Source organism: Lepidothrix coronata, unplaced genomic scaffold (assembly GCF_001604755.1).
Source record: "Lepidothrix coronata isolate B3197 unplaced genomic scaffold, Lepidothrix_coronata-1.0 Scaffold84, whole genome shotgun sequence".
Taxonomy (NCBI): domain Eukaryota; kingdom Metazoa; phylum Chordata; class Aves; order Passeriformes; family Pipridae; genus Lepidothrix; species Lepidothrix coronata.
This window is the reverse complement of record NW_016690264.1, coordinates 2,192,340-2,206,076: the sequence shown is the minus strand read 5'-3', so window position 1 is coordinate 2,206,076 and position 13,737 is coordinate 2,192,340. Positions and strand designations below refer to the sequence as shown.

The window sequence follows — 13,737 nt, the reverse complement described above, 5'->3', positions numbered from 1 at the left end:
AGGTGATTACAAACTCATCTAAAAAAGCAAAGATGACTTAAAAATATCCATATACATTTTATTTATCTAAAAAGCAAAACAGAAACTGCAAAATACAAACATTTACCATATACACAAAGGTTAGAGGGTTTTAGGATTAAATTACACTCCAGGATTTTTTTTTTTTCAAATACAAATATTCCATTTTGGAACACACAAAAAATGTTGTAAAATGTTTTAAAAATATTTTTAACGTTTTTTTCTTTAAAAAAAGTTCAGATGACATTTTTAAGGAGGCTATTGTTGTCCTCGCCTCCTTGCTGTATGTGCTACTCATCACATTACTGTAGTCACAGTTGCTAGGAGTTTAAATAACAAAAAAAAAACACCACTGTTTTTTTAGCCAAATACATCAAACAAGATGGACCACCTCTTACAATGTGAAGTCCCTGGCAACATTATCAGGTAACAATCACAACATTACACTGGAGAAAAACAACATCCTATTGAACAACAAGCACTTCAGAACAGTACTGGGATGCTGTGATGCTGAGAGACTGGTGCTGGCTTCCAGGACAGGAGCAGGTGACAAACTAACTCAACTTGCCCCCTCAGGATTTTTTTTTATCAGCCTCTCAACATGATTTTGCCACTGTTTTTTTTTTTTTCCTTTATATATTGAAAAAAAAAAATCAAATCTTTTTAACATCTCAACTGCAGAAGCAGGCAGAGTTAGAAACGGTGTGTATCGTGCTCACAGGGACTCTGATACAGGGCTGAAGCCTCCCCCCACATATGCACACACACAGAGCACCTGCACAGCTCCTTAGCAGAAATCAAGTTTCACTTTTTTTTTTTTATTTTTTTTTCCCCATTATTTCTTCTGATTTCTCAAGTCAGGCCACATTTTCCCTGTGCTGCCAATGGGAAAGTGAGCAGCACCATCCCGCTGTGCACTGCAGAGCCAGGGGGAACAAGCCTGCAAAAACTTGCCCCTTTCCACATGCTTTTTAATTTACTTTACTCCTAAAGCTTGAGGTAATTAAATTCTGACACTTTTACTGATTATTTCAAATTAAGACACAACAGCTGTGTCTGCTCTGACATTCAACAGTCCAGCAATACCAGCAGGGTCAGGCTCTTTTCCAGTCACAAACCCTGTCACTAAAGTTTTCCACCTTCGATGGGGATGAGTGGGGTTATTTGTTTTCTTAATGGTTTCAACCAGCAAAATTTTGAGCCTGCCTCTTTTTTTGGTGAAATGGTGTCTGAAGCTACTTCTGCTCCTGTTTTAGGACATGGGTAAATTGAAATCACCAATTCCCACTGACAATTGGAAAAAAAAACCCACACAAAAATGTGACCTTTTCTATTTATTTTTTTAATAGAAACAAACAAATTGAGATTTTTCTTTTTTTAACAAAGAAGCATTGTCCGTATAAACATTTATTTTGGGCTGGCAGAAAAAAGCCACAATCCAGTGGAGGGTGCAGGGCTGGAGAGGGCAGTTTTCCCGCAGCGGCTGGTGCTGGTTATACTCAAGTCTTTCTTGAGCAATCTTTCCCATAGACTCAAATTGACCATTAATACCATAATAAAATTTCTGTGACCAAAATACGGAGCTCAGGGAGCCTCTTTTGCATTAGTTCATGGGTTTCTTAAGTGTCAAGTGTCACTGAATCGACTGAATACTTTGTTTCTTAAGCTTACCTTTGATTATAAGAAATAAAACAAGCTACCAGGGTCTGACAGTTCCTGACCTTTGCTCATGCAAATATACAAATACACAACTACATGTCAATCCTAACCACAAGGCTTTGGATGCTGATTTTGGAGAAAACAAGTCCAAGGCAGCTGCTTGAACCCACACCACACCCAACCTACTATGCCAGGAGCCATGTAATGCCTACAAGGAGCCAGAAGAGCTTTCAAGTCCAACCTTAAGGCTTCCTTGGAGGGGCCATGGTCCAGGATTTTGTCATTACTTTCCTTCTTCCACCACCCTCATTTAGGAGAGACCATTTGGACATGCTGGTAGGTTGGCTCTTTACAGGCAAGTGGTGCCTAAACCTCCTCAATCCTCATCCTGAACAGCTTGGCAAGACTTACACACATGATTTGCAGCCTAGGAATAGAAGCAATGTCCCCACTGTGTGCGTGCATATGAGGGTGGAAGATTTCATCTACTAGTCTACTTAAACACAGATTTATTTTTATTCTTTTTACTGAAAGTGAGCAACTTCCATTGAACTTCCTTGGAAATGATGTCAGGGTCATCTTTCTTCCAAGTGTACTTGAGCTGCTGAACTAACTTTTCCACTCCATTCAATGCACAGCTTATTTAACATTTTATATACATTATGCCTCCGCGAGTGATCTTGCAGTGACCACAAGACGTGGAAGCTAATAATCAGTTATTCAAAAATGTTCAAATCCTTCTCCCATGGATGGAAGTTTGCCATTGATGCAAAAAGTGGGAGCTTTGAACCCAAGTGTGACAAGCACAACCTCAACGAAACTGTAAGTCTCCTTAGCAAATAAAATCAGACCAGGAGGAGACTTGGAAAAGATCTATCGAATGGAGATGTCCATGTGTCTTCAGATGTACTTGACTTATCTAACGCTGAGACAAAGAAGAGGAACCAGGAGCATCTGCAGTTGAGAAAGGAGGATGCACACAGGACTGAAAACAGCTGCAGACGGTGCGGTCCTGACGGTGACATTAAAGGCTCTGCTGATGGTTGCTGGGTTGGTTTTTGGGGTTTTTTTTGGTGTTACAACAACTGTAAGGCTGCACTTTTTTTTTTTTTTTATTTTCCTCATTTCCTCCTCTCCCCAAGAATAGCAGCGAAAATCAGTTTTGCTGAGCTGTTCCAGCAGACTATTCCTAACTCCCCTCCAGCCCCTAATTCCAGGAGCTGTGCTGCTGCTGTAGGGTGACCACCAGCGCTGTTCTAGATGGCAAATACAGCTGACAGACTTTTGCATTTTCATTTACAACACAGGAAAAAAATCCATTGTGGACCTACTGTCTCAAACTTTAAAAGAGGACTTTTCTAAGTGTGCGGATCTGTTTGGACCAGATGAAAAAGAAAGCTATGGATGAGAAGGAAAATTAGAATAATAACAACAACAACAATAAAAACCAGTTCTATTTATGAAATCATACTGTTTAAATACTGAGATACAGACTACTGGTAAAGTCCCTTACAATAGATGCTCATTCAGTGAGATCATCACTAGTGACAGGTGAACTGAAAAGGTCTGGAAAATTGGAAAAAATAAGAAACAGATCAGAAAATCTCATGGGGAAAATGTTCCCCTTTACATTTCTACTATTTCTTGATTACAGTTCAGCTTGAAACAAATACTGCTGAAATTCTGCCGTTTTCAAGCCCAGAAGAACCCATGAATACAAAGGTACATGAAATATGAAAAGGTGTGCGTTTTGTCTTGGTTTATTCTGGCTTTTATCTCAGGGAGCTGGTTCTAAAGATCTCACACCAAAACTACACTAAGTTTTCCCTGGATCCAAACCAGTTCATCTATGACTAGTCATGATACTTTATAATACAGAGTTCCTCATTTACACAAAACAGGTAAAATAGGTCACAGGAGTTTAAACAAGTAAATATATGAAAAAAATCAGTTGTATTTGCAGTCAAAATAGGTAGAAAACACAACCTTTTTTAAAAAATTATTTTTTAATAAATTTGGCAGAGGATCATGTTGAAATGCAAATTTATCACCAAGAAAAGTTTAGAAACCTGATAAAATTGTTAGGAAAAACCCCCAAACTATAAAAATGCAAATGTTCTCACTGGAACTCAAACCCCAGATAAAACAAGAGGAATTAAGTATATATATTTTTTTTTTTCAGGGAAGAGAGAGAGGAAAGAAAAACTGTTTTCCAGAAACAATAATTTCTTGGCTCTTGGTGAGTCCCAGACCTCCCTTGCAGTTGTGCTGAGGAGCACAGCAGGGCCAGAGAAGCTGACACAGAGAACACTTCAATGAGGTTGTTGCATATGTGCGAGACATTTTCACTTGGAACATGGAAGCGACTGATTTGAATGGCACAGTTTGTATCGAAATGGGGCTGGGTTCTAGTTCTCTAGTAGTTGTATATTTAAAGGTGTAGTATTAGCCCTCTGGTTCTTCACACAAACACACTCTTCCCAACATGGGAGATGTTTAAATACCCAGCTGACTTGCTGGAGATATCTTTGATGTAGCCAAACCATTTTTCCCCCTAACTAAAGCTTGTCTCACCTCTACAGCACAACAGTGATGTGCAAACTATATAATCTCAAACACAGTTGCATGACAATGTATATATATATATATATATAAAAAGAAATAAACATCAGTGTTTCATCTGCGCTCACAAAAACCATTAATTTAGATCCCCCAACCTGCTACTCCCTCTTCACCTGTGCCTGTTTGCTGCAGACACTAATTGTAACTCAAAAATGAGAGTCCAAGCTGAAGCCCACTAAGACAGTTATCTTTGATTACACTTCCTTGCCTTTGATTGTTAAAGGCTATTAAAAAAAAAAAAAAAGCTGTATACATGTTTCTTTATTTTGGGCACATTTGATGACACTCTGTGGCTCTGAGAATTCCTCCTGTGACCTTCGATGGCTGTTGCCACTTGCTCAGGAAGTGTCATTAGATGTTTGCCATCTCCAGCTGTGGAAAAGTTTCATTTAGAGCTCTCATAATACAGCAACCAGAAAAAGAAAACAAAAGTAACTCTACGGTGGCTGGTTTTGTTGCTGCAACTCAGCTATCTGATGTAAAAATATATACAAATTCCAACTAGAAAGATTTTGAAAGTTATAGATGCAGCCACTTTTTTCTTTCTTTAATAATTATTTTGGTCCATCTCTTAGTTTTAAATCACCCCTTTTCTCTTAAAGGAAAACCAACAAGTTAACGAGTGTTTGTGCTGCTGTGGCCAGTTAGCCCATGGGACAAGAAAAAATAAAATAAAACTACTGTGTAGGAATGTTAAGAACTGGTTATGTTCCTGTTTAGATAAATGACAAACTCTGCCCTGACAGACTAAGCTGACAGCAGAATAAGCAGATACAAACTCTGCTTTTATCAAGCATTTCTTCTAAATACCTTTGGATAGCCTAACTGTGGTACATAAGAAAAAACTCTCTTCCTCTAATACAATGCCCACAAGAAAAGGCCAAGTTTCGCCAGAGAACTTGTTCCCAGCACAACCTGCTCAAGTTTTTTAAAAAAAGAAAAAGGCTTTTGTCCATGTTTTGGACAGTCTTCAGGGATCCAATTCCCCATGGAAACATTCACCTGGACCACACGAAGTGGACTCCCCATTCCTACACTCTTTGTAGTGGTTTCTCTTCACTCCCCAGTCTCACCTGGAATGGTACCCAATTCCTACTATCAATATAAAATATTTCAGTGTTACATGTTCCCTTTAATTTAAATTCCAAAAAGCCCTGTTTCTTCAGCATAGAAAATTCATAAATATGTCTTCCATCCTCCTTCCCCCCTAAAACTCAACTCAAATCAAATCAAACCACGGTTTAACCCAATGATGAGCAAGGAGACCAGGGGCTCTAGGTCCACTACTGCTATTAAGTAACATGGGACAAGGGACAGAGTCCTCTTGTCTGTTCCTCCAACAGCAATGACTGACACCCCCCTGTCCCCCCAAAAATACATAGGTAAAGCAAATTCTGGTTACCAAACATGGAAAAGCATTTTTGAGATACATGGATGAAAAGCACCTGTTTGCTGTGTGATATTATTATCATCATTACTATTATTATTGTGTATATCATGTATAATGTGTCTGTTATCAATACCAGTTCACCGGGTGAGTGGTTTTGTTTCTCCTGTCATGGATGACCTGGTCTGTGTTCACTCCTGAATGGTCAGAGTCCAGAAATTATTCTTTTATTTTTCTGCCCCAAACCAAAATCCAAATGAGGAAGTGAACATCTGAAGCACCCAGAGGGCAGGTGCTGCTTTTCCTCTCTCGGCTCCTTAGTGCTCATCCCACTGCCACGGGGGCAGGCTGCCATCCCAGTTTGCAGAATTCAAGTTTACACCAGTGTCACTGCATCAAAATATGCTTTTCTGGAAAACTCAGGAGCAGGTACTCAACCTCCCTGCCCATGCACAAACAGCAGGCATTTCATTCAGGAAAAAAAAATAATTCTAAAAAATAATTAAAAAACCCCCCTGAAAACCATGCCAAATCCTGCTAATGCCTTCCTCAAGTCCTCCTCCATCAGCGTGACAGGCTCCCAATGCTGTCCTTGGGAGGGATGGCCACAAGGCTTTTCACACCCAGCTTCTCTTGCAAACTCTCTGCTCCAGCTGTTTGGCCACACCCTTATTCAGGGACTGTGCTAAACAAAACCCGCTCCCTAAAGTGACCCTGACGCCTGTCATTTACCACAATTGAACCAGAGGGTGGAAATACTACACCTTTGAAAATTCTCTTGAAACAGCATTTTTTTACAAATTGTATCTCTCAACAGAGCTCCTTTTGTGTGTTCTGTAGGTTACCCTGCTCCCAACCATACCAGCACCTAAAATTGCTTTCTGAGACTTGAATGTATTGCTGGTAAGACAATCAATTCAAGTGGTAAGGTGTATAATATTTAGAGATAAAGATATATATATTTAAAAAAACCCAATAATAGTAAATTCCTGTAATATGTCTAGTCTGATATGAAAGCTCTCCCTCTACAGAGAGACGTCTGCTGTGATTACCTTACAAAATATTAAAAAAAAAAAAAAAACCACACACAAAAAATAACTTTCTCTGTGAGAAATAAAAATAAATCCTAGTGCAAATATAAAGCTCTGTAAACCTGGTCCTATGAGAATCTATGGTTAGTAAACGGCAGTTAAAGCAGGTTTATCCTCTCACAGAGAGAGCTCACATCATGGTTTCCACAATGATATGAGTTGGCTTGATCAATCCGCCATTCGAAGTTCCATTGGGGCAGAAGGGGGTGCCACTCTCTGTTTCTTTGGACCACCGATTCACTTCCTTGGGGGCAGCCACCGCCTTTATCCTCTGAAAGAAAGAAGGAAAGCAGAGGTGAGACGACCAGAAGGCCTCTGAGTCTCCACGTGCAGGACGGAGGATGCAGCGACCCAAGGGCACTGCTGGAGCCGTGCGTACACCCCACGGCTCTGCAAGGACACGGGGATCTGTGGAGCCCTGCCTTCAACTTCTGCTCAGCTGCAGAGCCTGACTTGACGCAGGGAAGACAGATAGGAGAGGATATTCCTATGGATATGTTATCCAGCATCCTGCACACTGGGCTTTCAGTGCTGCTGCTGCTGCTCAAATGATGTGTGATCTCCTTCCTCATTTAGAAACAGCTCTGCCGGTCAGCCCAGCCTTCACTGCCAAGTGGCAACTTCTCTCCTACATCTCAGTTCACAAAGGAAGAACTAAATGGCATCTGACCAATGTTTACTCTTCTTTCCTTTCCTAACATAGTCTTTGAGCAGTGTTTTGGCTACTTTTACACTTGTCTCTCATGGTGACAATGGTGACAATGTAGGCAAGAAAATTAACACTTATGCCCTGGCCACAGCTGAAAAAGACCATTAACACTAGGATGAAAACAAATGCGAGTGTTTGTGCTCTGGGAAATGTTTGGTTTTGGCATTTTTTTTTATTCTATTATCTCTTTTTAAATAACCCAAAGTGTCCCACTTTCTCCTCCAAGAATACCCTGGGCTGCATTTAAGATCATCTCATTAGGCAAAAACAAAACTAATCTCAAAATTTAGAAGAGAATTGCTAAGTTGCACAGTCTCTAAAAACTTTAAACTGGAATAAAAGCAAATTAGGGGAACCTGCACTGAACTGCAAAGGGCAAGAGACCGCCTGCAAATCCAAACCCAAGGGAATCTGCACTGTTAAGTCTGAATCAGACTCAGTTTTCCAAAGATCAGGGCAATCTGGATCCAGTGTTTCAATTTGAAATAAAACAGCAACAAATTAAAAAAGCTAAAAAGTGAAGTCCACTGGCAGGAGGCTTTGACTTCTATTTAGTCCCCCACAGGGAAGGCCACGCCTGAGAGCCACACTATCCCCAGGTGTACCCAAATTTCCCTGAAATTCACTGAGCTTTTACACAACCAGGTTTGACCCAGGTCTCTCTCTCTCTCTCTCTCTCTTGCTTTCTCTGTGATTTTCAGCATGGTGCTTCCACGTCCCTGTGGGCTGGAGAAGAGAGACCTGATACTCAGAAACACCCCAGTCCTTGAGTGTTTGTCTGCACGTGGAGGTAATAATTTGCCAAGCTGGCAACTGCACAAGTGGGACACGAGTAAAATCACTTGATGTTTGTCTGAGGACAGAAGGCTTTGTGTTTGTTCTGTTTTTACTGTTTGCTGAAAGGACAGGTGATCTTTAACAGTCCTACCTGGACAAGGTGGCAGTTTTCCAAACATTATTTTGTATAAAACACAGTAAGTTAAAGCCCCCTTTCTCCTCTACACAAACAACTGGTTGCTCTTACCTCAATGAGCGACCCATCTGACTGAATGATGCGGATGACCATCACCATAGGGATGCAGATCATGGAGGAAAGGGCAAGAACCCAGCCCAGGCCAATTGCCCAGTCTGGGTATGTGTAGACCTTGTTGTAGGTCAGTGGTTTGTACTTGGCCAAAGAAAAGATAAAGCACCCCTGTGGATGAGAAGGGAAAACAAAGTGAGGCTCAAATAATAACAAAAGTAGTGGGGCTCTGGTGCTACCACTGGCCCTGAGGAAGACAGGCAGTGAAAGGCAGAGCTGATGGATACCCTATGTATTTTAAACCAATGTGGGAATTATTCTTCCATTTAAATAATTAAAAGAGCATCTGCATCTGCTTATAGCATCTGCTGCTTGAAACAGTGTTAAGAGATGGTGCTGAACAGCTGCAGTAGGCTGCCTGTTTTTATTCAGGGCTCAACTATTTGCTGTACATTGCAAGGAGATTACCAGGATGTTCTTCCCACCCAGTGAAATACTTCATGCTGAGATCTGCCTCAGACTGCTCAAGTCTATTTGTTACAACAGCTCAGCAGTTCTGTGTCTGCTCTTTGGAAAGTGAGTTTTCTCTTCACGATCGTAGCATTTTGCCAATCCTAAGAAAAATACACTGAAATGTAACCAACTGCAATCTGCACAGGCACAGCAGAGAGCTGTCACGTTAGCAACTGACATCTGAGAACATAATGACTTTGAGGGGAATGTTCAAGCCTCCAGATTCTCTCCACAAATTGGCCTCTGAATGCAACAGCTTTCTCTTGAAGAGAAGCAGTAAGAGGCAGCTCAGCACTGCCATGTGTAAAACTTGAAAGAGCACAGGTCAGTACTCACCACGCAAAGAACTGGTGTGATCACAATCCAGCTCCATTTCATCCAGGGACCAGGTCTGTATCCAATCATATCCTCAATGGCATCATAAATATTATCAGCGCCTGTAAGAATTGAACATATAAAAGCCCTCTAAGAACTGCTGGATTAAAGCTGCTTTCCTAGGCCTCAAAGGGGCATTTAAAGGGAAGATGAGGGTGTCAGATGTATTCTTCAAATGCTTCCCACAGCTGTGAAGTCCTACATGATTTTCTAGAGAAGCCAAGGGTTGAGGGACTCTCTCATCCCACCCCTTCTGTCACTACTCGGATGCAGGAGTGCCCCCTTCACACACCCTCTCCTCTCCTCTCCTCTCCCAGACTCTCACTGAACTTGCCAGACGGATCACCTGGGAAGGAGCTGACAGCAAACAGCACACCCTGCTTCCACAGGAATCTGACTGCTGTGAAATTATGGCTTTGTTTGTTTTGCTTTTCTAAGGAGATGGAGTACATAAAGAATCAGAGAAATGACTAGTCCTGACCAGTAAACATCTGATCCCTCCCCAGCTCAGGCAGCTACAGAGGCTACTGTCAGACCTTGGTACTTGGCACTGCCTAAAAATAATGGGGCAGAATACACTCTTCTGTCAGCTCCCTTTTTGTACTCTCTGTTTGGTTGGCTTGGCCCTGTGGACGCTGCAGCCCTGAAAGGAAATTCTCTGAGAGATAAAGAGGAATTTTCATGGCTGGCCAAACTTTCAACTCTCACCTCTAAACTTAACACGTAAATGCTTAATTGTGCCTTTATTAATTAGCAATGGAAAAATACTAATTTTTTTGTGGAAAAACACTGGAGGTTGGCTTCATCCCAGATGCAAATTTGTCTCCAAGAGGTCAGGGCAAATTTATTTTAATGGCAAGTGTCTGTTGCTGGGAAGAAGATTCTGGGGCGGCTGATGATTAAATATTTGGCAAGCAAAATTGTCACTGACTCATCAAAAGGTATCAGAAGAAAGGAGTCTCACTTACCATAAACCCAGGCTACAGCAATACATTCAAAGAATGCAACCCACAAAAGGCATACACCACTAGCTGCATAGTAGTCAAAGAGTTGAAAAACATACATGCCACCCTGTAAAAGAGAGACACAAATGATTGGGATGCAACAGGAAAAACCCAAATATTTCAGGCCCAGCTCCCAGCAACATCTATCAACCTATCTCAATGACTGCTGTCTAATAAGAAGCAGTATCAAGCAAGTATGGAAGGTAAATATTTGGCATTGCCTTCCCCACGGAATATGCATGTTTACTACGGGAAGAATTCCAAACAAGACAACGATTAAACAAAATTAAACCACTTAGTATAATCTACTGACACACTTAAATCTTTCCTTCTCAAAAGCATTTTAGGATGGGCATTTAAAGAAACCAACGATACAAAGAAATAGGTCGTCTCCTAATACTAACACCTCCAAAAGACTGAAAATGGAAGTCAGTTCATCAGGAGGGCCTTCATTTACTAATTGAGTGAAAGGACTTTTTTCATGAGAATAATTCATTTTCTGCTTTCTAACTCTCTTTATTTATACTGTGCTGGTAGACTATTTGCTCTCACTACACTGAACTATATATACCTGCACTTCCACATCAAAACCCATGTTTGTCAGGCACCTCTGTTACAGGTGCTATTTTACCTCTCACATTTGTGCTCTTCCAGTTGTTTTTAAAATCTGGCTTGGATTTTATTTTGGAGATAAATATCACAACAGTGCAGGCACTGGAACATATTCCTGTCTAGTTTATACTAGAATAAACACAGTGGTATTTAATTAATTCAAATCTGTGTAACTAAGATAAAAATCTCTTTCCCTGCATACATTGGATAGGTTCTTAATCTGCTCTGCTGAAGGTTTCCAACGTGTTTCATCATTTAGAGCTAGATGTTAATATACTTGTACTCATGTTGATTGGTACCTGAGATCTGATTGAATTTAATGAGATTTCATGTCTCTGTTCCTCTGACTAAAAAGCAGGTGTATATATAGCTCCCTTTCAAAATGCTTTCAGATCTAGGGATGAAAGATGCTCTGTAGATCTAAAAAGCACTGCTCCTCTGAGTGGCTAAATAGCTAAAACTGGCCTGGAAAATGGCTAGCAAAGAAGGCAATTTCCAGCACTGGTGGTACTTACCTCAGTCACCATAGTTAGTCCCAGAAGATAGCTAAGGAAACACACTATAGCGATGAAGATTTCCCGTCGGTAACCCTTCCTTAGGAAGGATGGGTGCAGATCAACTAATGACGTGATCTGTCCTTCAACTTCAACAAACTAAAGGGGGAAAACAGCAACAGAGAAATGTGACTTGAAGAGTACCCACTGTACATTTCATCCAGGCTCCTACTTGAACAAACCCTCTCCAGCAACACCCCAACTGCACTCTGTGGCAAAATGCTGCTCTGAATAAATAAATCAGAAGCCATTCCTTTGTAACTCAGAGGCTGAAGCGTGGGGGTAGTTTTCAGGCTGGAACAAGCTTTCAGAATTGCTGTTTATTTCCCAGCAGCCTTATGAGCTACCAAAGGGGCTTTGTAAATGCGAGCCACAAGGATAAAGGAGGTTAATTTGATGACAGGAAGGCACTTATGTGGCTTTCATGTTGTCACTGTTCCAGATGAATATAAGATGTATGCTGGAAAAGACGCAGAGAGAAAACACTTAAGAAAGTCCAAGCTAGGACAGTACCTCCCAGCCTTTTTTTGATGTGCCAGAAAACCTCACAGACACTAGTTAGGTTAATTCCACAATTTGATATAATTCTACTCTTGGGTTTGTTAGTGAAAATCCAGCCAAGGCAGACTTTGACGTGAAATAGCAGCTCTTCTTGACTGAATGTGCCTTTTCTGGATCTGTGAGCAGAGTATCTCTGAGTGAGGCTCTGGTCACTTTTGCAAAAATAATGGAGTTGTTCATACAGTCCCCATAAAGTGATTTGGCAAAGTATTTGCACATGTAAACCAAAAATGAAGCTCTGAGTAGATGAACTAAAAATCTTTATCTAGCTTCACAATATCTGTATTTGTACTTGTTTGCCTCTGGAAAACTATACATTTAAGATGTGTAACTTCAGTTAGCCAAATAACCCAAACTGGATTTAAATAAAAGTTTAAATTAATCAAAAAGCAGATGCATTTTGCCCATGGCAGAAAGCAACTACTGAATTTCCCCCAAATAAAACCAAAGACAGGATCTTTAAAGTGATCCATACTTTCAACCTGGGAAGGTTGAAAAAGCACAAAGCTCACTGAAGACATGAGGTATCCACAAAGGCTGCCTCTGTAGAAATGATCTTCACTTTAAGTAGATATATCTTCTTATAACTAATAACTTATGACATTATTATTAATAGATTAATCTAGGACATAGATTATTTCAGGAAAAGCTGCCTTTTCCTACCTGGTACCTCTATCACTCTTACAGTGCCCAGAAGAGCCCTTTAACAACTCTACCCTCTCTGATCACAAACTGAAGCTCTATTTTGGAAATACAGACTGTCCTGCAAACAGATTTTGTCCTACGCCAGATTTTGTTACCTCCTGTCTTGTTACTTTGACTTTTGTAAAACTAGTTTTCTTTTCTAATGTAACCCTTTCCTTTGGGCTGATTTGATCTGAAACTGCTCTGGCATTCCAGAAACCTGCTTGACTGCACTCCAAAAAACCAGAGGGGTGGAGGAGAGAAATTAAGCGCTCCAATTAGTTTTAATCATTCCATGCAGTGAGGAGCTTTTTAAAATTACTAGACAGCTTCCAATTTGCATAAGCATAGGGTTGCTGAACCACGGCATTGGGCACTTTCACATTTACTTTGGAGCGACTGAAAGTTGCTCACCAGAGTTCAAAGATTAAGCCATAAAGAGCAATTTAGGGCAAATGAAATATAAAAAAATGTAAGAGATTAAGTACACAACAACCGGTAAAAATCCATTTACAGAGCTCCCCTCATACGAGAGAGCATTTAGGCTACATAAACATTTCATCCTTACAAATCCCTTTTTTTAAAAAAATGTTAATGACTTTCCATTTGAGTGCAGAAAAGTTTGAATTTTGAATATGCAGTTACTGCATAATCCCTGGTCACCCGTGTTTCCTTGTAAGTGGACTATCTAGAGATGATTTACAGGTTCCTTGGCCGCACTTAGTCCAACATTCCTACAAGCAACCACTGGGAAAAATAACCTAACTTCTTGGACTGAACATTTTGATTTTTTCATGCTCACTGATTAATAGCAGTGTGTGCTTTCAAATTAGTACAGATGGAATATGAGATGCTTTCTGGCCTGTTTGGAGGTACTAAATACACACTGGTGACGTGAAAGTCAGCAGGATCCCACATTCCTCA

The 13,737-nt window shown here is 40.6% G+C and overlaps 1 protein-coding gene across 8 annotated transcripts in view; it reads right to left on the bottom strand.

Annotated features, from left to right (window-relative positions):
* Positions 1-247: 247 nt before the first annotated feature.
* The window catches only part of SLC6A6 (solute carrier family 6 member 6), a 57,445-nt gene continuing 43,955 nt past the window's right edge, over positions 248-13,737 (bottom strand). For all 8 annotated transcript variants that reach the window (XM_017820555.1, XM_017820560.1, XM_017820556.1 and 5 more), the window contains 5 exons: positions 11,530-11,667; positions 10,367-10,469; positions 9,360-9,460; positions 8,511-8,681; positions 248-7,048 (listed from right to left, as the gene is read on the bottom strand). In XM_017820555.1, coding sequence (XP_017676044.1) covers positions 6,908-7,048; positions 8,511-8,681; positions 9,360-9,460; positions 10,367-10,469; positions 11,530-11,667 — 654 coding nt within the window. In that variant the 3' untranslated portion in view covers positions 248-6,907. The remainder of the gene's footprint in view (positions 7,049-8,510; positions 8,682-9,359; positions 9,461-10,366; positions 10,470-11,529; positions 11,668-13,737) is intronic.